Source organism: Phyllobates terribilis, unplaced genomic scaffold, assembly GCF_046119375.1.
Source record: "Phyllobates terribilis strain yellow unplaced genomic scaffold, ASM4611937v1 Scaffold_1__5_contigs__length_1240528914, whole genome shotgun sequence".
NCBI classification, from domain to species: Eukaryota; Metazoa; Chordata; class Amphibia; order Anura; family Dendrobatidae; genus Phyllobates; species Phyllobates terribilis.
In genome coordinates this window covers 722,114,794-722,135,619 of record NW_027362761.1, presented here as the reverse complement: position 1 = coordinate 722,135,619, position 20,826 = coordinate 722,114,794, and the positions used below count along the sequence as shown (strand labels likewise).

Below are 20,826 nucleotides of genomic sequence, written 5' to 3'. Positions count from 1 at the left end.
ATCAAGTCCCAACAGAAAAGTGACACTCACCTCTGAAGGATGATAGGAGTTGGGAGTGTATTCTGTGGAGCACACTGGAATAGCAAAACAAATTGTCAACTTCATTTAAATGTGGTTTTCCTTGACATATCAAAACCTGGGAGATAAGTGTTGCTCAATACTCGAATCTACCACGAATAGAGTGGTTTCCACCAGGATTGGAACCAATGACATCCTGCAGTCAATCAGCGGCTCTAGTGAACGACTGACAGAACGCCATCTATTCCAGTTCCAGCAGAGAACACAGGAGAGACGACGAAGCAAGTGGCACTTGTAGCAGAGGAAATTCTCATATGTACTTACAGCTAAATATTCATGCTACATACTTGCACAACTTTATAACCTCCAATGCCTTTTTTAAAATGTGATCATTAAAGGGAAAGGGTCAGAAAATGGCCCATTGTTTAAATCTCCCTTCCATATTAAGTGTATTTAAAAAAAAAAAGGTTTGCTAGAATTTCTGATGGCATTACATCTTGGCTACCTTTTACAGGTGCTTTTTTTTTTTTTAGAAAAGGTGAAGTTGAGAAATACTTATCGCACAAGCACTGAGATCAGTGGAAAGTTGGCCCCACCACACTATAAGCCTGGCACTAGGCATACTACAGAACAAAGGAGTTGATATGACTTATTCTTTCGCAAACCAGCTCTTTATTAGAAGCTTCTGACACAAGACTGAGAATTAGACTGTCCCCTTCTTTGACTTACACATTGTTCTTGCTCTACCTCATTCTCAGACTACAATCGCATGGCTGGTCTCAAAGACAATGCGCCAAGCTGGGACTGAATGGTGGCCGGTAAATTTGGCAAGCTGTACACTGTAAAATTAAAAATCCCTCGGTTCTGGAGGTAAATTGCAAAGATGCTTGTTTTTATAAACACTTTGCAATTTCACCATCTATGAACTTTATACAACCCCTCTAATAATTGATGTTGTAGCTACTCGTCTACCCCCTCAATTTAAGATGACCTTTGTTCAGATTAGAGCATGCCAAGTCTATACTTCTAGACGAACAACTAGGGTCTGACTTAGTCTATAGCTGCTAATGTCCATGAGGAACAGGATCTTGTCAGTCTAATAAATTGCAGGATGTTAGAGAAAAACAAATCTAAAAATAAAAATAGATCGTGATAAGAAAAAATAAAATTTAGTAACGTGAACCATGAAAACACGATTCAAACAATAGATCATTTTCTGATGACATTCTCTTTGAAAATGGCCTTATTGCAAGGTGTCATGATTTTAGGGTGCTACAAGTGCCTGGCTTTCACACAGATGGACACCCCAGAGAAAAGACAAAAACATAATATATAATCTGTATCTTTACAGTCACAACTGTCAGAAATAAATTAACCAAGATGGACATGGGTGAAATTATATTTTAGCCTAGGTTCACATGAAAGAGGATTTTTACATACTCTGTTTTTCACCTAAAAAACAGATGAATTTTCATTTGTATTGCCATCCGTATATCCGTTTATTTCTGCAAGACACATGACGTATCTCTATGGCACTAGTTTTCTACATCAACAATATAAAAATATAGTAGGCTAAATCCAGCTTCCTATGTTAAAAACTTCAGTGGAAAAACAAACGGATGGAAACCTGAATTTCACTAATTTTTGCACACCCACTAACTTAACAGCGCGAGAGTCTAATTCTAAAAAAAAAAAAAAAAAAAAAAAAAAAAAAATCAAAGTAGCACATACTGCCATTTTTACATGCACACCGTCTATTCGTGAATAAACATGCATGTGAACCACCGCACAATGGTCAGTGTGCGGTCCGTAGGCTATCCTTTTTGCATACAGATAGCACACGGACATGTAAAGGGAACCTGACAGCTGATACATGCTGCCCGATCCGTGAGCATGTATCAGGCGTTGGCTGTATGATCTCAGCCAGGTATGTTTGACTCTTTCTGAAATGCTGCAGTGTTTTATACTTTAAAAGTCGCTGGAGACTAGTCAGTCAAAAAGGCAGGCCTGCAATGCCTTCTTCCTGCCCACTGCCAATGACTGGCAGGTCTCTCCTTATAAACACAAGCAGTGAAAGATCTGTCACGAAAGGGGAATGGGCAGAGAAACCGCTGAGGACTAGCCTTTCCGACTCGTCTCTTGTGCTTCTCGGTTTCCGGCAGCAATAGCAATATTTTTTAAAATGACAATTTGATAAAATGGTCATTCTTCTTATGGAATTACAATTTTTACAGTTTGAATAAAATTACCAAAATATTTCTGGTTGAAAATGTGACTCAGTTTTGCCATACAACACTAACCAGATAGCGGGTTACAACAGTGCCAAGAAAAAATTAAGCAGCAGATTTGTAGAAGAAATTTCTGCAAGTGTCAAAATCATCTGAATGGGGCTTGCCGATAACCACTAAATAGTTGCTGAAATATCTGCTAATGAAAATTAGTTCTATTTCTGTTTAGGATTTTTTTGGCAACAGATCTGCATGAGAATTCACCCTTTCAATGTCCATAAAGGTTAGTAAACAAAGTAAAAGTTGCATTTTCATTCCCTTTCTTTTTCCGAATCTGTATAATGCACAATCAACTTCAAATTCGTTTGGGACTTACCCCTTGCACCCACGGATGCTGTAAAACCTGTGCTGCACTTAGTCTCTTTTTGGCATCTCGTAGCAGCAACTTGGAGATCAGATCTTTGGCTCCAGATGATATGTGAGCCCAGTCTTTATCTGGAAACTCATATTTTCCTTCTTGAATACTTACAAATAGCATATTCTGTTGATGGCATAAAAATAGCAATATCAAAATTTGTGAAAGTAAAACGAAAAAATAAAACTAAACGGCTTGGCCACTTTATGATTATTCTAACAATTGTGATGGAACATGACCATGTGGCACCTACTAATAATGGTTCTCCTCCTGCACTTTGTGCAGCTTTCCTCAGACTGCACTGCTCTCCTGGCCTAAAAATGGTAGCTGATGGAGGACTATGTGACCACACCAAGTTCAGCCACTTCCTCCAAGTGATAAACCACTTTCCCATTGATTAGTGATTTTCAATTGGAGCTGATGGACTGGTCTGATCATCAACATTTTGTGGACAGGAGAGCAACCACAACTTTATCAGGAAAGCAGCACTAACAAGCGCAGGAGGATTTATATATAAACTGGTGAAACAAAAAAAAGGTGTTGGGGACATGCTTTTTCTAACAAAAGTAGCCAACTCCTTTAAAGCAGCCAAAATGTAGGTTCCTATTCAGAATACCTGACAAGCGGGACAAGCCTCTCCTCTATCCCAGCCACAAGCACTTCCACAGTGCCCGACAAATGGTGGATAGCCACTCAACATGATGTATAAGATCACTCCAAGGCTCCACAGATCGCAGCGTTTGTCATATATTGACGCTTCCTCATTAAATGCCTCAACCACTTCGGGAGCCATATATTCTGCGGATCCACACTGTAGACAAATAAGGTCAAACATATAAACTAGATTTGGCAACACAGCAGGAAGAAAGGCAGTTTTTATTCAGTACTTAAAAGGAATAAAAGTTTAAAATTACACGAGTTGCCCCACTAGAGACTCAGATTTTTTTTTTTATAGATTTGAGAGATCCACTAGTCCAGTGTGCCCCTTCCCACCCCCCCCGGCCAGCTGTTTTATGTCCAGCTCCAGTACACTGAAGGTCTCTCCTGTGTGTGTGTACATTGGGAAACTATAACCAGAGTCAGATTATCATCTTGAATTGGCATCTTTGCTCACTTCCTTGCAGTAGCGCTCCAAATCTGTCAGATTGTGAAGGCATCTCCTGTGTACAGCACCCTCTTCAGGTCACCCACAGATTTTCATTTGGATTCACATCTAGGCTTTGGCTGGGCCATGTGAAAACTTTCTTTTTCTAGCAAAGCCATTCTTTTGTTGCTTTGGAAGTATGTTCGGAGGCATTTTCATTTGGAGGTATTGGTGTTGCTGTCGTGCTGGAAGATGAAATTAATTTTAGAGGCCTGAAGGTTTTGTTGCAAAATTGATTGATATTTGGAACGTTTTATAATTTCCTCCATCTTGTAAAGTTCCAGATGTAGCTGACGAAAAATATCCCCAAAAATACACTGCTCAAAAAAATAAAGGGAACACTCAAATAACACATCGTAGATCTGAATGAATGAAATATTCTCATTGAATACTTTGCTCTGTACAAAGTTGAATGTGCTGACAACAAAATCACACAAAAATCATCAATGGAAATCAAATTTATTAACCAATGGAGGCCTGGATTTGGAGTCACCCCCAAAATTAAAGTGGAAAAACACACTACAGGCTGATCCAACTTTGATGTAATGTCCTTAAAACAAGTCAAAATGAGTCTCAGTATTGTGTGTGGCCTCCACGTGCCTGTATGACCTCCCTACAATGCCTGGGCATGCTCCTGATGAGGTTGCAGATGGTCTCCTGGGGATCTCCTCCCAGACCTGGACTACAGCATAAGCCAACTCCTAGACAGTCTGTGGTGCAACGTGACGTTGGTGGATGGAGCGAGACATGATGTCCCAGATGTGCTCAATCGGATTCAGGTCTGGGGAACGGGCGGGTCAGTCCATAGCTTCAATGCCTTCATCTTGCAGGATCTGCTGACACACTGCAGCCACATGAGGTCTGGCATTGTCCTGCATTAGGAGGAACCCAGGGCCAACCGCACCAGCAGATTGTCTCATCTCGGTACCTAATGGCAGTCAGGCTACCTCTGGCAAGCACATGGAGGGCTGTGCAGCCCTCCAAAGAAATGCCACACCATTACTGACCCACTGCCAAACCGGTCATGCTGGAGGATGTTGCAGGCAGAAGATCGCTCTCCACGGCGTCTCCAGACTCTGTCACGTCTGTCACATGTGCTCAGTGTGAACCTGCTTTCATCTGGGAAGAGCACAGGGTGCCCAGTGGCGACTTTGCCAATCCTGGTGTTCTGTGGTAAATGCCAAGCGTCCTGCATGGTGTTAGGCTGAGCACACAACCCCCATCTGTGGACGTCGGGCCCTCATACTACCCTCATACCACCCTCATGGATTATGCTTCTAACAGTTTGTCAAGACACATGCACATTTGTGGCCTGCTGGAGGTCATTTTGCAGGGCTCTGGCAGTGCTCCTCCTGTTCCTCCTTGCACAAAGGTGGAGGTAGCGGTCCTGCTGCTGGCTTGTTGCCCTCCTACGGCCCCCTCCACATCTCCTGGTGTACTGGCCTGTCTCCTGGTAGCGCCTCCATCCTCTGGACACTACGCTGACAGACACAGCAAACCTTCTTGCCACAGCTCGCATTGATGTGCCATCCTGGATGAGCTGCACTACCTGAGCAACTTCTGTGGGTTGTAGAGTCCGTCTCACGCTACCACGAGCGTGAAAGCACAACCAACATTCAAAAGTGACCAAAACATCAGCCAGAAAGCATTGGTACCGAGATGTGGTCTGTGGTCCCCACCTGCAGAACCACTCCTTTATTGAGTGTGTCTTGATAATTGCCAATAATTTCCATCTATTGTCTATTTCATTTGCACAACAGCATGTGAAATTGATTGTCAATCAGTGTTGCTTCCTAAGTGGACAGTTTGATTTAACAGAAGTTTGATTTACTTGGAGTTATATTCTGTTTAAGTGTTCCCTTTATTTTTTTTGAGCAGTGTATAACACGGCCTACATTATGCTTCACTGTGGGTATGGTGTTCTTTTGGTAATTCATAGTTTAATCTTTGCGACATCTGACCATAACATGTTTTCCCACATGCTTTTGGCAGACTACGTAGATTCTGGTAAAACATAGCCGGGCTTTGATGTTTTTCTTTGTAAGAAAAGGCTTTCATTTTACTTGCCACCCAGCCATACAGGCCAAACGTGCAAAGAATATGGGAGATTGTTGCTACATGCAGCGCACAAGCAGTACTTGCCAGAAATTGCTACAGCTCCTTTAATGTTGCTGTAGGCCTCTTCGGGGCCTCACAGATAATTTTTTATTAATTTTTGAGCCACTTCTTGATGACTGTCTTCACAATTTTCCATGATACATCAAATGCCTTGGAAAAAATGTTTTGACCTTCTGACTGATAATTTTCAACAATGAGATGAATCGCACGGTTTACGGACCATGGCTTTTGCAGTAGAATGCAACTAGGAAAATGTCAGGAATATCCTAAACTTTATGTGGAATTAATCAGAATCACTGTAAATTATGGCAGCTGTGTACTGACTACTATTTAAAAGGAATCTGTCAACAGATTTTTGCCATGTAATCTGACAGCACCATGATGAAGTGTCAAGTTGTCCGGTAAAGATAATCTCTCCTTTTGATAAATCAATGATTGTATTGAAATGGCAAAACACAGCCTAGTAAGTTACACATCACTGGATTCAGGGTCTCTGCTTCTACATCATGCTACTCTCAGATTACATACAAAAACCTACTGACAGATTCCTTTAACATGAGTTCAAACTTGATTGTCCAATTCTGAACATAACCACATCCCCAATTACAAGAGGGTGTTCGCTCTTATGCAACAACATCATTTTAGCTTTGTAACTTATTTTCCTCTCAAAATGATTTCATTTTGTTTCTCAGTGCTTTTCTACCACCTATGAGTAACATTAAAAGGTGGAAAAAGTTCGGAAATGATTCTTCTTGGAATGATTTTTTTTTAATTAAGGGGAAAAGTGAAATTTTTTCCATCGGTGTGTAGACTTTATATCCGCTGTAGAGGAAATCTTTATACCCACTAATCTTTTTTTAGGAACAAATAAGTAATGATAAAGTGTTTATTTTACCGGCGTTAAAAGTTCAGGGGTAGATATAGGTGAGCAATCACTATTCAACTTGATCCCACTGCCAAGGTCAAAGTCACAAATCTTCACTGGGGACACCTGGCATAGAGAAGACGTATTGACATTAACAACAAGTATTTGATACCAAAGAACAGATTTTATAATCTTGTTTCCTTCCCGGGAGTAGGAAGCATCAAAGAATTTATGGCTTGTTCACATAGGTCAGATATGCTGTGGACTGTCTGAACGTCAAGAAAGCTGTGAAGAAAAGCTGAAGTAAATTCATATCTACCCCAAAGGGGTATCAATAAAAAAATCAGCTTAGAGCGCAAAAAAAGCCCTCACACAGCCCCATATCCTGAAAAATTAGAACGCTACAGGTCTTGGAAAGTGGCAACAAAAGCAAAAACATTTTTTCCACACATTTCGGATTTTTTTTTTTTCACCACTTCAATTAAAAATAAACTATACAGGTCTGGTATCTGTGTACTCGTACTGACCTGGATAATCATATCGCCGGTCAGTTTTACCATATAGTGTGAATCGTCTCTATTGTGCAGATCGCCTATTGACATTGTGCATATATAAACTCCACAGCAGATCCGCTCTGTGTGGCTGAACCCCAATAGGGTTTTCTGACAGCCCGAAGAGTAAGAAAAAAATTAAGCCTGTGTGACAATGCAATACTAAAATCTGCCTCCTGATCAGAGTCAGTGTCAGTTTGTACAGTCAGCGTTTCATCAGGTTTCTCCCAGATGAAAAAAAAACAAAAACTGATGGAGGTTTCTCAAGCTTCTATCAAGAATTTGAAAAACATGGATGGCATCCGAGTGCTGTCTGATTTTTTTTCATGGATCCATAAAGTTGCATTTGCAAATTTGACACAACACTTGAATATTGGACAAGTCGTCCAAAGAAAAAAAAATTGGATATATGACCTACCCAAAAGACCATCACAGATACAAATGCTATCCATGAAAAACATGACATCTGAAAGAGCCCTAATTAGGAGTCTATATTGTGGTCATTTGGGGGTTAGTGATTTTAACCCATTACTTGCCAAATTAGCAATTTTCATTTTTTGGACCTAATTAGAAAATCTTAGTTGCTAGAAGCAAAAAATTAGGCATCCCAAAAAAAGGACATTGGTAGATAATGGGTTAAGGGTCTGAGTATCTAATGCGCCATTTCATTGACAAGTGACATACATTTTTACCATTCTTAATTAGATGCACTTGTTCATCGGCTTTGTTTTCTGCTGCAGATAAAGTCAGTGTAGGATGTCTAAAGGGTTGGGCACTGTATGAATGAAGCTGAGATGCAGTACCGCTAAATGTAAAAAAAAAGCAGAAAGACCAAAAAAAGAGAGACACTGGAGGCAAATGTGTATAGAAAAATGCTAAACACGTTTTTTTGCTTTTTTATAAAAGGAGACAGATCACCCTCCTAAGTGCTAAGCAGCTTCCTATGGATCCATCATAATAAGCCATCAAGCAGAACAGGGCAGAGCTAAGCCAGGAACATTTGCAGCTGTATGGCCATACAGATCTGCCATAAAAGCCTTTCCAATGTGCTTTCTCTCATTCCCTTCCTTACCTGATGGAGGCTTTCACAGAGGATGTTTTCAGGTTTCAAATCTCGATGTGCTATACCTGTGAAAATACCAATTACTTTAATTTCTAGAAAATTATTTCTTTTGAGCAATGTTAAATGAAAAAAGCACTACAATGAAAACAGGCAATTGGAAGCACTAAGATTTTTGGTCTCCTGCGAGTAGGTGGAGCTGTCATGTATTAACTCCTGACCTTTAAATTTAGGTGTTGTGCATCTAAACAACTTATTTGAGACCGACTTTAAAACCACAAAACTTTTAACCCTTTCACCCCCGGGCCATTTTCCGTTTTTGAGTTTTCATTTTTTGCTCCCCTTGTTCCCAGGGCCATAGCGTTATTATTTTTTGGTCAATATGGCCGTGTGAGGGCTTATTTTTTGCGGGACGAGTTGTACTTTTCAACGCCATTACTAGTTTTACCATATCGTATACGGGAAAAAAATTCTTAACGCGGTGAAATTGCAAAAAAAAGTGCAATACCACAGAGGTTTTTTTAAAATTTTTTTACCACGTTCACTGAATGCTAAAACGGACCTGCCATCATTATTCTCCAGGTCATTACGAGTTCGTAGACACCAAACATGTATAGGTTCTTTTTTATTTAAGTGGTGAAAAAAAAAAAAAAAATGGCGCCATTTTCCGAGACCCGTAGCGTCTCTATTTTTTGGGATATGGGGCCAGGTGAGGGCTTATTTTTTGCGCACTGAGCTGAAGTTTTATTGATGCCATTTTGGGGTAGATCTGATGTTTTGATCGCCCGTTATTGCATTTCATTGCAATTTTGCGGCGACCAAAAAAAGTAATTCTGGCGTTCAGAATTTTTTCTCATTACGCCGTTTACCGATCGGATTAATTCTTTTTTTATATTGATAGATTGGGCGATTCTGAACGCGGCGATACTAAATATGTGTATGTTTTTTTTTTTATTATTATATTTTGAATGGGGCGAAAGGGGGGTGATTTAAACTTTTATATTTTTTTAAAACATTTTTTTTTCACTTTTTGCATACTTCTATAGTCTCCATAGGAGACTAGAAGCAGCAACTGTCCGATCGCCTCTGCTACATACAGGTGATCAGCAGATCACCTGTATGCAGCAGAAATGGTCCTGTGCTATGAGCGCCGACCACTAGGAGGCGCTCATAGCGACCAGCTCATGACAACCACAGGCGTCTGCTGCAGACCCTGGGTTGTCATGCCCACCCATCAGTGACCCGCGATCATGTGAGGGGGTCGCCGATGGGCGGGGCTTAGGACGCGCGCGCTAAATGCTGCTGTCGGAGATTGACAACGGCATTTAACATGTTAACAGCCGCGGGTGGATCGCGATTCCACCCGCGGCTGTCGCGGGCACATGTCAGCAGTAAGAATCAGCCGACATGTGCCCGGTTCAGTGCGGGCTCACCGCCGGAGCCCTCACTAAACCGAGGGTGATGACACAGGGCGTACTAATACGCCCTATGTCGTAAAGGGGTTAAAGGGGGTTTTCTCCCCTTGGCAAGCTAGCTAAATACTGATTGCACACTATCTCACTGTTAGGCCACGGCCCCACTATCAGTATTTGGTCAGTATTTTTTCTCAGGAGTGGGAACCAAAACCAGGTGAGGAACAATCAGAGAAAAGGTATAATAGAAACAAGTCACCAATTCTGAATTTTGTCACCCACTCCTGGTTCTGGCTCCCACTCCTGAGAAAAAATACTGACAGTATACGGATAGTGGGGCCGTGGCCTTAGGATTTGGCTCTGAATCGGGGTTCAAGCGGCCATCGATTGACCAGCCCCTGGCTGTCGTACATTCCTGGCGGCGGAGCACACTGGGTGTCAGATGTGCCTGATTCAGTAAGTAGTGCACGCTGCTTAATGAATCATGTCAGCGTACTACAGCGAGAGCATCATTAAGACTGGCATGCGCTTCAGGAGTCGTAATCAATTGCCCCCAATGTTTTTATGCCAATTTTTTTTTCTGGTTTCCAAAATATACATATACTACAGTTGTCCTTACAGAACACCTTACAGGCCAGTTTCACCAAGTTATACTTTACCAAATGATATTAATTCTGATAGTTGAAGCATCAAAAACGTAGTCAGAATTTGAGCTCCAGCCGTCATATATGATTTATAATATGTATCATTACAAATCATATTACGAAAGATGGAGCTTAAATTCTGACTACATTTTCAATACTCCAACTGCAGGACACATGTCCTAGAAAGGCAGGAAATCGTGCTGCTCATCAAGTATACAGGGCAGCTTATTCTGAAGGCACATGAATGTACAGTTACCCTTTAAAATTAGCCATTCTAGCATTAAAAAAGCTAAAATGGCTAAAAGGGTAACTATATATTCAAGTAACCTTTCAGAATAAGTGCTCCTGTGTCTGTGTACATGAGTACCACTATTTCTGGTCCTTCTATGACTTGTTATGGTCTAACAACGAAGATGCCACAGCATCTATTGACCGCAGTATCTAAAGGGTTAGACGGCGAAGATCAATGTTGTTACTGGTACACATGTATGGGGGATTGGCAGCAGCTCATAGGTAATGTGAAAAATCTTTTCTTTTAATTTCAGATACCTACCTTTGTTGTGCAAGTAGTTTAGAGCCCCTGCAATATCTTTTACTACAAAACTGGCTTCTCTCTCATTGAAATACTTCCGCCGATGAATGTGATTTAGTATTGAACCTAGGATATCAAGTAGAGATGGTAACAAAACAATATGCAACAATGTAACAAAATAAACGACAAATAAGAGCAACATGACATGTTTTATTAGATTAATCTGAATAAGTGGTAAATGATGTTTAACACTGATAAATGCAAGTGTACACTACTTTTTGGGAAAACACTGGGCAAAAGCAGTCATGGAAGGAATTTGGGTAGAAAGAAATTTTAAACAGTTGACCGAGTTCTAAAAAAAAGTTCTCTGAAAGGTAGAGATAGTTCTAAAGATAAAGCATATCCCAGGATCTGACCGATCGAACTCTCCCTTCACACGCACGTAAAGAGAGGCCTGTCATTCAAGGGGACAAGGGGAGAAGGAAGGTTTAATGCAGGGTTTCCTCACTTTATCTGATATGAACATATTGGGGCAGATTTCTCAACACCATTTCTTAGACAAACTTCAACTAAGTACCCCCTTAACACCTGAACGGAGTTGTTCGGCCTTAGGCTACAAATCTACAAGTCATAATGTGACTGCAGTCTAGTAGCCTAAGGCCAGACAGATCAAATTCTGACACTTATATACCCATACAAAAACGCCCAAAAAAAAAATCATAACATTAGAATAAAGTTTTTCCAATCACCACACCTACCTAAAAGGGATGCAACCAAAAATTGATCAAAACATCAAATGGACTCCATACTGGCATCATTAAAAACCATTGTCTCAAGACACAAAACAATCAAGCCCTTATACAGCTTTATTGATGGAAAAAAATAAAAAGACATTACCGATCGCAACTTTTTTTTTTTTTTTCTTTCAAACTTCTGATTTTTTTTTCCAAATCTGGTATGCCCATAATTGTACTAACCAAGTGAATAATTTTACCTGGTAATTTATACCATAAAATGATTACCGTAAAGACAAAACCCAATACACAATGACGAACTGCAATTTTTTCAGTATTTCATTCCACTTGAAATTTTTTTTGTATGTTTTTCAGTACATAGTGTGGTGAAAATCAACGAAGTCATTAAAAACTACAACTCATCCTGCAAAAAAAGAAACAAGCCCTCATATGCCTATGAAAACAAAACTATGGCAAAAGCAAGTAAAGATGGGACGCAAAATTGTGGGTGGGGTAGGGGGGTCTCTCTCTTAAAGGGGCCAAATCTAGATCTATATAGCAATATTTGTAATGGCATTTGTGAGGTTTTGCAGAATTGAAAAGTACCACTACATTATAAATTAATGTTATTAGGCATGTTCTGGCATAACACCAAGGTTTTACTACACATCTTTATCACATTTACTTACCACCAGACATCTTCTCAAATACGAGGTAAAATTTCTCCTCCTCTTCAAAAAATTCTATTAATTCAAGGACATTGCTGGGACATAAAAGCAGCAAGTTTTAATGACCGGTAGTAGTCAACAACATTTCAGGCGAGTCCACGCCCTTCATTCACATTCTGGTTTTTGCCATGACATCATAGCAAATTTTTGCAGAAATTTTGTGGCAATTGCAGGAAAAACTTGAATTACATTGATGCATAGACTCGCCCTTTATTAATTATCTGTCACCAGGTTTTGGCTACCCCATCTGAGAGCAGCATAATGTAAGGACAGAGGCCCCAATTCTAGCGATGTATCACTTACTGGGCTGCATGTTGAAGTTTTGAGCAAATCACTGTTTTAACTACTGTAGATCGACCAGTTCTATGAGTGCTGAGCTCTGAATAAACCCCACCACAACACTGACTGGCAGCTTTCTGCCTTTGCACTGTGTACACATAGCTGTCAATATGTGGCAGGATGGTGTTATACAGAGCTCATTAATAAAACGGCTTATAAACAGATTTTACTGATATTTCAGCATGCAGCCTAGCAAAAGATACATCGCTGGAATCAGGGTCTCTGCCGCTACACCATGCTGCTCTCAGATTACATGGCAAAAACCTGGTGACAAATTCCCTTTAATAACCTATTCTAATAGTCAAATGAAAAATTGCAATAAATACACTCACCTGTGGCCCTGACATTGATATAACATTTCCACTTCTCTGAACACTCTGCTTCGGCTGTGACCAGGTCGTTTCTCTATAATCTAATAGGAAAACAGAAGCTGTATCAATTTTCTTTAGCAGATATGCATTGATGAACATGTACTGTAACGAACACTGACTATGTAGGTGCTCGTACACAAGAGAAAGTATCTGTTGATTTCGGACTGACGAGCCGACCATCTTAAATTTATGCGGCTTCCTGACTCGCCTATTTTAGGCAATTGTGCAATATAAAGATAAGACCTGTGCGTTTCGACAAGAAGTCTTAATCATTGCGATGATTAAGACTTCTTGTCGAAACAAGTAGGTCTTATCTTTATATTGCACTAAAATTTGGTCTCATGTGTCCAAAGGAAATTCTCAATCTTTGTGGCTTGCCAATTTTAACAAATTCCAGTCTTGCTTTTATACGACTTGCTTTCAGCAGTGGTTTCCTCCTTGGTCATCTTACTTGGACAAGATAGTGACAGATGGTGCAATCTGACACAAACATGGGAGTTCACCTGTAATCTCTTTGGAAGTTGTTCTGGACTCTTTCGCTACCGTTTATAACTGCAGTCTCTACAATTTGCTGTCAATTTTTCTTTGTAGCCACGTCCAGGGGTGTTTACTACAGTCCCATAGACCTTAAACTCCTGAATATTTGCAATTGTATTTAAGAGAAACATCAAGCCGTTTAGAAAGTTAAAAGCTATAAGGCCATCTTTAATCTCCTGAGACAACCCTTTCCTTTGCTTTCCTTGATCTATGTTCAATGTGGTACACACTGATACCAAACAGCACAGTGACTACTTTTCACATTGTAAATAGGCAGACTGACTGATTACAAGTTTGTAGACACCCGTTATGGCAATTACAGGACACACCTTAGTTTAACATGTCCCTATAGTCCAATTCTTTTCAATCTTTTTTAGGGGTACCATCACTTTTGTCCACACCATTTTCATTACATTTGATTTCCTTTTTGGTTGAACCACAATGTCAATTTAATTAGTTCATATTCAGTAAATTTAAAATGAAAATTACTTTTGTCAGTTTAGCGTTATTTCAGTGACCATTTTAGGTGTTTCTTATGTTAACAGAAGGGTACTAACAATTTTGTCCATGTGTGTACCAACTTAAGAACAGGAAAATAACTATTTAAAATAATAAAAAAATGTTATATTCAGTCACAAGGAAACTGGGCTCATAATACAATTAACAAAGATCTGTCAGAAACAGCTACCATTAACAAAAAAAGAAGAACTCACTTTCACTGCATACTCCCTATTAGTGACTACGTTAATGCAGCTTTGGACCTTGGCATGTGCTCCTTCACCAAGCACCTCATCCTGAAGTTGATACATGTCTATAAAGAGAAATTCAAAGGAATCCACATTAGTTACAATAGCTGTAGGCAAAGCAACTTTTTGAAGTAAAGACACACACATGAACAGCACAAGGCTTACACCCAAAGCTCATAAGATTCTATGCACTTTGCATCCATTATAAATTCACATCTAAAGGAAATCTGTCAAAAATAACACCCTCGACCCCCCCAATTATATAATTATTAACCGATAAGCCAATCAATCCCTTTATGACCCCAAAATATTGCTCTATCAAGGAGAAAATGCATTTTGAAGTGTCTGGAAGTGCACCAGGGCATGATAATGCACTTCTAGCTTCTTATCCTCAGGCTGCATTTCCTACCTAGCAGCACCCTTCTCTAACTGATCGGTCATCAGACTGGGTAAGGTGCTGCTAGGTAGGAAATACAGGGTGAGGCTGAGAAGCTAGAAGTGCATTATCATGCCATGGTGCATTTTCAGATACAGCTTCATATGGGATTTCATGCTGCAGGGGCAGTGCTTTGTGGTACTGAAGGGACTGACTTATTTCTACATGCTACACAATCATGTTAATGGTTTGGGGTGGTAAAAGTTTGACACGTTCTCTAAAGTAAATGTTCATCTTATTGCAGACTTCAAGATAATCCATATTCAATGAACAGCTTTACTTGGTACATGCAATAATCAGCATCACCACAATATGAAGAATTTTAAAAAACTAAAACAAGACAGAACAGGACAAAACCTAACCATTCAAACAGTGCCATTTGCGGTCCTTCCAGCGTAGCTGCAGCTGTTGCTATAGCTCCAAAATTCCTCCTGAACATCTAAGGCATGTTCAGTTATGACCAGCTTCTTTATCAGCCCAGAATGTCTTTCTGTAGTCATAGCATGGCTTTGTAAAAATATCCCTTAAGTCATTCTCAACTAGGCTTCACATTAAAGTTAACCAGCGACTTCCAAAATGCAATCTATCTGCAGAAATAGAGGAAATCTGCAGGTAAATAGAATGTAAATCATGCCTGGCAGGCCTACTGGAGCAGTGGCTACAAAGTGAAATAAATTATACTATCCCTGAAGCCACTCGCTTCCAATCATTGGGACACTGCAGAGACTGGTTACATACACTGCTCACTACACAGTGAACGCACCGTAATACATGGCACATTTATTGACAGCCTGCTCTGCAATGTGTGCCGCAATCAACGTGGTGGGGAATGATCACAGCCCGCTCACTACATGTATAGTTTCTTTGTATACAAAGGATGAGAACCTCTGGAAGACCCCAGCAGCTTGCTCACCCAGCTGAGCTCTGCTTTTTTGGGGTCTGGCGAGGCCTAACACTTATTGCAGACTTCATCTTGCACTAGAATTAATCAGAATTTTGACATTGCGGGAGAATTATACATTTGGTTGGGATAAACCGCAACTGAATCACCACAACAGGATGAAAATTGTTAAGCCTATGGCTCAAACAGATTTTTATGCAAAAGTAAAAATATTCATACAGCTATATAAAAATTGATATCACCATAAATGTGTAGCACATGTAAAGATTAATTTAAAATGGCAAAAAAAGTTCACTTTTTTTTCTAGTTCTCCAAAGACAAAAAATGGTATTAACACTTCCTAAAAGGACTATTTTCGGTTTTATTTTTTTCGTCTTTTCCTCCCTTTCTTCAAAAAACTATACACCTTTATGTTATTTTTCCGTCCACATAGCAGTATGAGGGCTTATTTTTTGTGGGACAAGTTATACTTTTGAATGACACCATTTATTTTATCAAGTGATGCCCTGAAAAAGCAGGAAAAAAATTCCAAGTGCGTGGAAATTCCACAATTGTTTTTTTTTTTTTTTTATTATTTTATTTGCCATGTTCACTATACGGTAAAACTGACCTGGCAATATGATTTTCCAGGTCAGTACATTTATGCATATACAAAAATAAATAAATTTAGCTTATGTTGCCATTTTCGGAGCCCCATAACATTTTCATTTTTAAGGATATGGGGCTGGGTGAGGGGCTTATTGTTTGCGCCCTGAGCAGACCTTTTTACTGATACCATTTTGGGGTAGATATGATGTTTTGATCGCCAGTTATTGCATTTTATTGCAATGTTGCAGCAGCCAAAAAATGTAATTCTGGAGTTTTGATTTTTAATCTCGTTACGCCGTTTACTGATCAGATTAATTTAATTTAATATTGTGATACATTAGACTTTTACGAACGCAGCTATACCAAACGTGTATTTTTTTATAATTTTTTCATTGTATTATTTTTAATAAAGCAAAAAGGAGGGCAAGTTGAACTTCTATTTTTTTTTCATATTTATTAAAGTTTTTTTTATACACCTTTTCCTTTATTTATTAGTCCCCTTAGGGCACTTGAATCGGAGATCATCCAATCGCATCAGCACTGCTATGTATAGTGAGAAGCACGATCTATGAACGTCCGCTAAACGCTGGCTTTCACAGAAGTATCATAACCCCTGGCAGTCATAGCAACCCATCGGCGCCCTGAAATCACATTACCCGCGCCTTTTGGCGCACCTGTGATGATGCCCCCTTCTGCCAGCATGTGTTAAATGCCACTGTCAGAGATTGACAGCTGCATTTAACATGTTAACAGTCACAGGCGGAGCTCCGTCAGCCATCATTTGCCAAGAAAAATATGGGACGGCTTGCAAGCCTGCATGAAAGTCAGTAAGCCGACATATGTCGTACCAGTACGTCATATGTTGATAAGGTGTTAAAGAGAATCTGTCAGCAGGCCTTTGCTTTGTAATCGGACAGCATGATGATGTTGGGACAGAGACCCTGATTCCAGCGATATATCACTTAGTTTACTGGGCTCAGCAGTTGTGATGGAATCAGTTTTCTCTGCTGCAGTTCTAGCATAGATCAGTTGTTGAGCTATGTATAACCCCGCACACACCACATTGTATAGTTACAAAGAGCTGCTAATCACTGCTGGGGGTGTGGTTGGACTAGGAGGCACGAGGCCAGTTGTCTTCTAGTGATTATCTCCTGCTGATAAAGTATTGATTGTATTGAAACAGCAAAACGCAGCACAGTAACTGACCCATTGCTAGAAAAACCTGCCGAGATTCCCTTTAAAGTGGTTGTTCACTACCAAACTCGTGCTCCCATGTTATATACCCCAGAAATAGGTATTTATGAAAGTGCCAATGCCTTTCATTACTAAATGTTCCTCTGAGCGCTGCTAGCACTCATGGTGATGTCAAGCTAGGGCAGAGATAACCCTCACTTCCGGTGATGTTACGTCAGTCCAGGCCCTCTTCGACCTCTAGATTTTACCATGACAACACAAACTAGTGATCCAGACTCATGGACTGCGACCACAACTTTAATCGATTTGATTGTGGGTGATAACAGATGTTAAAGCGTGTGCGCAACAGAAAAACAGTTGTGCGCATGCCTTGTTCTATTTATATACAACGCCGCCACATCTCGGTATGAGGAGGAGGAGCAGAAGCATGGGCCACCCATGGACCAATAAGAGGTGTCATAAATTATAAGCGAGTTGAAATAGATTATGCAACTCTGGTTGCTTCACTTATGGGGGGCTGGTGACCGTGTGAAATAAGATTACTACTGGAAGCAGGTTGCTGGCTGCATATTAAACCATTTTAATAGGAGCTACTTTGTGTCTCTTGTTTTATTTGTTGTATTAGAGCGCAGTGTCATTCTCCATAACTACAGTAGGGTTATTTTAGATATTAATCTAAATAATTGTTTGCTATATTCGCAGGTGTTTATTCAGAAATAAATCATACATAACTGTGTGCATGCATATATACACGTGCACACACGTCTGCATGTATGTATGTATGTATGTATGTATGTATGTACACATGTTAATGATATGGAAACAAAAATTTTCAACACCTCTCGCTTGTTCAAGTATGAACACCATGCACAGAAATACATGCACTTTACACGTCTTGGTTGCAATGAAAGAGGTTATAAAATAGTTGTCTGAGGAATATTCTGCCATGCTGAATGCACTTAGGCACGCAAATCATCAAGATCCACTGCTGGCAGCTACCTTTGCAATCGCCAACCAATGAAGTCTCAGATGTGTTTGATGGGAGACCTGTCCGGAGATGCTGCAGGCCACACTAACATGAGCAATATGCAACCTGGAGTTGTGCTGATAAACAGCTGATGGGACACTTTTTTTTTTCTGCAAATAGGCAATACTAAAATACTGACCTTCAAACTTTCCAGTGAAACTATCTGTTGCCCTGCAACGTTTTTTCTTCTTTGTTCTTTTCTTGGAATCAGGAATATCTATGGGAGCACTTGAAGGCATGTCTGAGAAAAATAAAGTTGTAATAAAATATGTCATTAGATCTGACTAAAGTGCCATCATTAAATGGTCAATAGATACTAGATAAAAAAAAGCAGTTTCTAACTATAATCATTACTACAACCCCTGGCAAAAATTATGGAATCACTGGGCTCGGAGGATGTTCATTCAGTTGTTTAGGCTATGTGCCCACAATGCAGAAATGCTGCATATTCTTTCCGCTTCTCCCTTGCTGGAAAAACGCATGCGGATTTTACATGCGTTTTTTCCCGCCAGGTAGAAGCGTTTGTCAAGCGTTTTTGCATGCATTTCTGCATGCCGGGTTATCAAGCGCTTTTCCAAGCGAGTTTAGCATCACTTGGAAAGTGCTTGACAACTTGTTCACACTATATAAAACCATGCAACCGGCATGGATTTATAGTAGTGTGACCTAGTTAAAAAAAAAAAAAAAAAAAAATGAAGAATGGTAAAAAATAAACATTATACTTACCTTCCGATGTCCTCCCGGTGTTTTCTCTGCTGCGTCCGGTGTCTTTCACTGCTCGCGGTGGTGTGATGGACCTGAGGTGATGTCATTCAGTCATGTGACAGGTCACATGACTTAATGACATCATGGCAGGTCCTTCACAACACCGCGACCCATAGAGCAGACCAGACGGAGCAGAGAAAACACCGGGAGGACATCGGAAGGCAAGTAGAAGCTTTATTTTTTATTTAAAATTCTTTTTTTTTTTTTTTTTTTTTTTTTTTTTTTAACAGTTTCTATGGTACTTGGGTCTGGAGGAGAGTCTTGTTCTCCAAATCCGGGTACCATCTGCAAATAGAAACGCAAAATATCCGTGTGTACAAATGTACTGACACGGATATTATGCGTTTCGATGCAAGTCAATGGCGGCGATTACGCTGCGTGTCTGCAAAATTAATGGACATACTGCGGAATGATAACCCGCAATGATAGCCCGCAGCAGAAATTTCCACAGCATGTACACAGCACATGCGGATTATCATTGGGGACCATGAGGCATGTATTACCAAGCGTTTTCGCTGCGGAAATTCGGCGGCAAAAACGCTTGAAAAACACATAGGGGGCACGCAGCCTTAAAGTTGCTGAAAAGAAAGCAGATCACAGACATGGCACAAAACTAAAGTCATTTCAAATGGCAACTTTAGGGCTTTAAGAAACACTAAAATCAAGATTAATAATGTGGTACTCCGTAAGGGTAATTTTTTTCAGACCAAGCAGAGGGGAAAAAAATTATGGAATCACTCAATTCTGAGGAAAAAATTATGGAATCATGTAAAACAAACACACAAAAGAACACTCCAATACATCACTAGTATTTTGTTGCACCACCTCTGGCTTTAATAACAGCTTGCAGTCTCTGAGGCATGGACTTAATGAGTGACAAACAGTACTCTTCATCAATCTGGCTCCAACTTGTCCAGAGCTTGTATAATGATGACCCATCAGTAGGATAGGTCATCAATATTGGGATGTGACACCCAAGGGACCTACAATCAGCTGTTAAACAGGAGCACTGGGCAGTAGCAGTTTAATTTCTCATCCACTTGAGTGGGAGATGAATACTCGGCAGCAGCCACTGACCATATGGAGCTGTGATGTTCCATACATTGCTTACATCCGGCAGGAGCAGATAACAGCAGATCAATGGAAGTGCAGACTGGACTAAAGTTTCATGGTGACAGGTCCTCTTTAAAAGGTAATCTGTCAGCCGTAGCCCCTTTACATCGCCATAATGTCTGTATTCTAACATGCCCATTTTTAAATTGTGCTTGCACTATGGGAATCATTGGGTGAATAGTGCAGAGGGGACATAGATTTCCCCAGACCAATCCTCTCTCATGTAAAAACACCAACTTGGCTACTCGCCAGTGTGAGTGAACCCTAAATGTGATTGGCTAATTCTGAACACGAGCACATGTCGGATGATAAGCCTTTGTTCACACGTTGCATTTTTTTTCTCCAGGCAAAACCTGTTCT

At 40.2% G+C, this 20,826-nt stretch overlaps 1 protein-coding gene across 1 annotated transcript in view; it reads right to left on the bottom strand.

Annotated features, from left to right (window-relative positions):
* The window catches only part of MKNK2 (MAPK interacting serine/threonine kinase 2), a 55,410-nt gene that overhangs the window by 10,597 nt on the left and 23,987 nt on the right, over positions 1 to 20,826 (bottom strand). Inside the window, exons 4-13 of the mRNA XM_073686328.1 lie at positions 18,728 to 18,829; positions 14,410 to 14,507; positions 13,121 to 13,200; positions 12,411 to 12,484; positions 11,009 to 11,113; positions 8,412 to 8,467; positions 6,819 to 6,914; positions 3,278 to 3,472; positions 2,623 to 2,787; positions 31 to 74 (exon numbers count right to left, since the gene is read on the bottom strand). Of these exons, the coding sequence (XP_073542429.1) occupies positions 31 to 74; positions 2,623 to 2,787; positions 3,278 to 3,472; positions 6,819 to 6,914; positions 8,412 to 8,467; positions 11,009 to 11,113; positions 12,411 to 12,484; positions 13,121 to 13,200; positions 14,410 to 14,507; positions 18,728 to 18,829 (1,015 nt within the window). The remainder of the gene's footprint in view (positions 1 to 30; positions 75 to 2,622; positions 2,788 to 3,277; positions 3,473 to 6,818; positions 6,915 to 8,411; positions 8,468 to 11,008; positions 11,114 to 12,410; positions 12,485 to 13,120; positions 13,201 to 14,409; positions 14,508 to 18,727; positions 18,830 to 20,826) is intronic.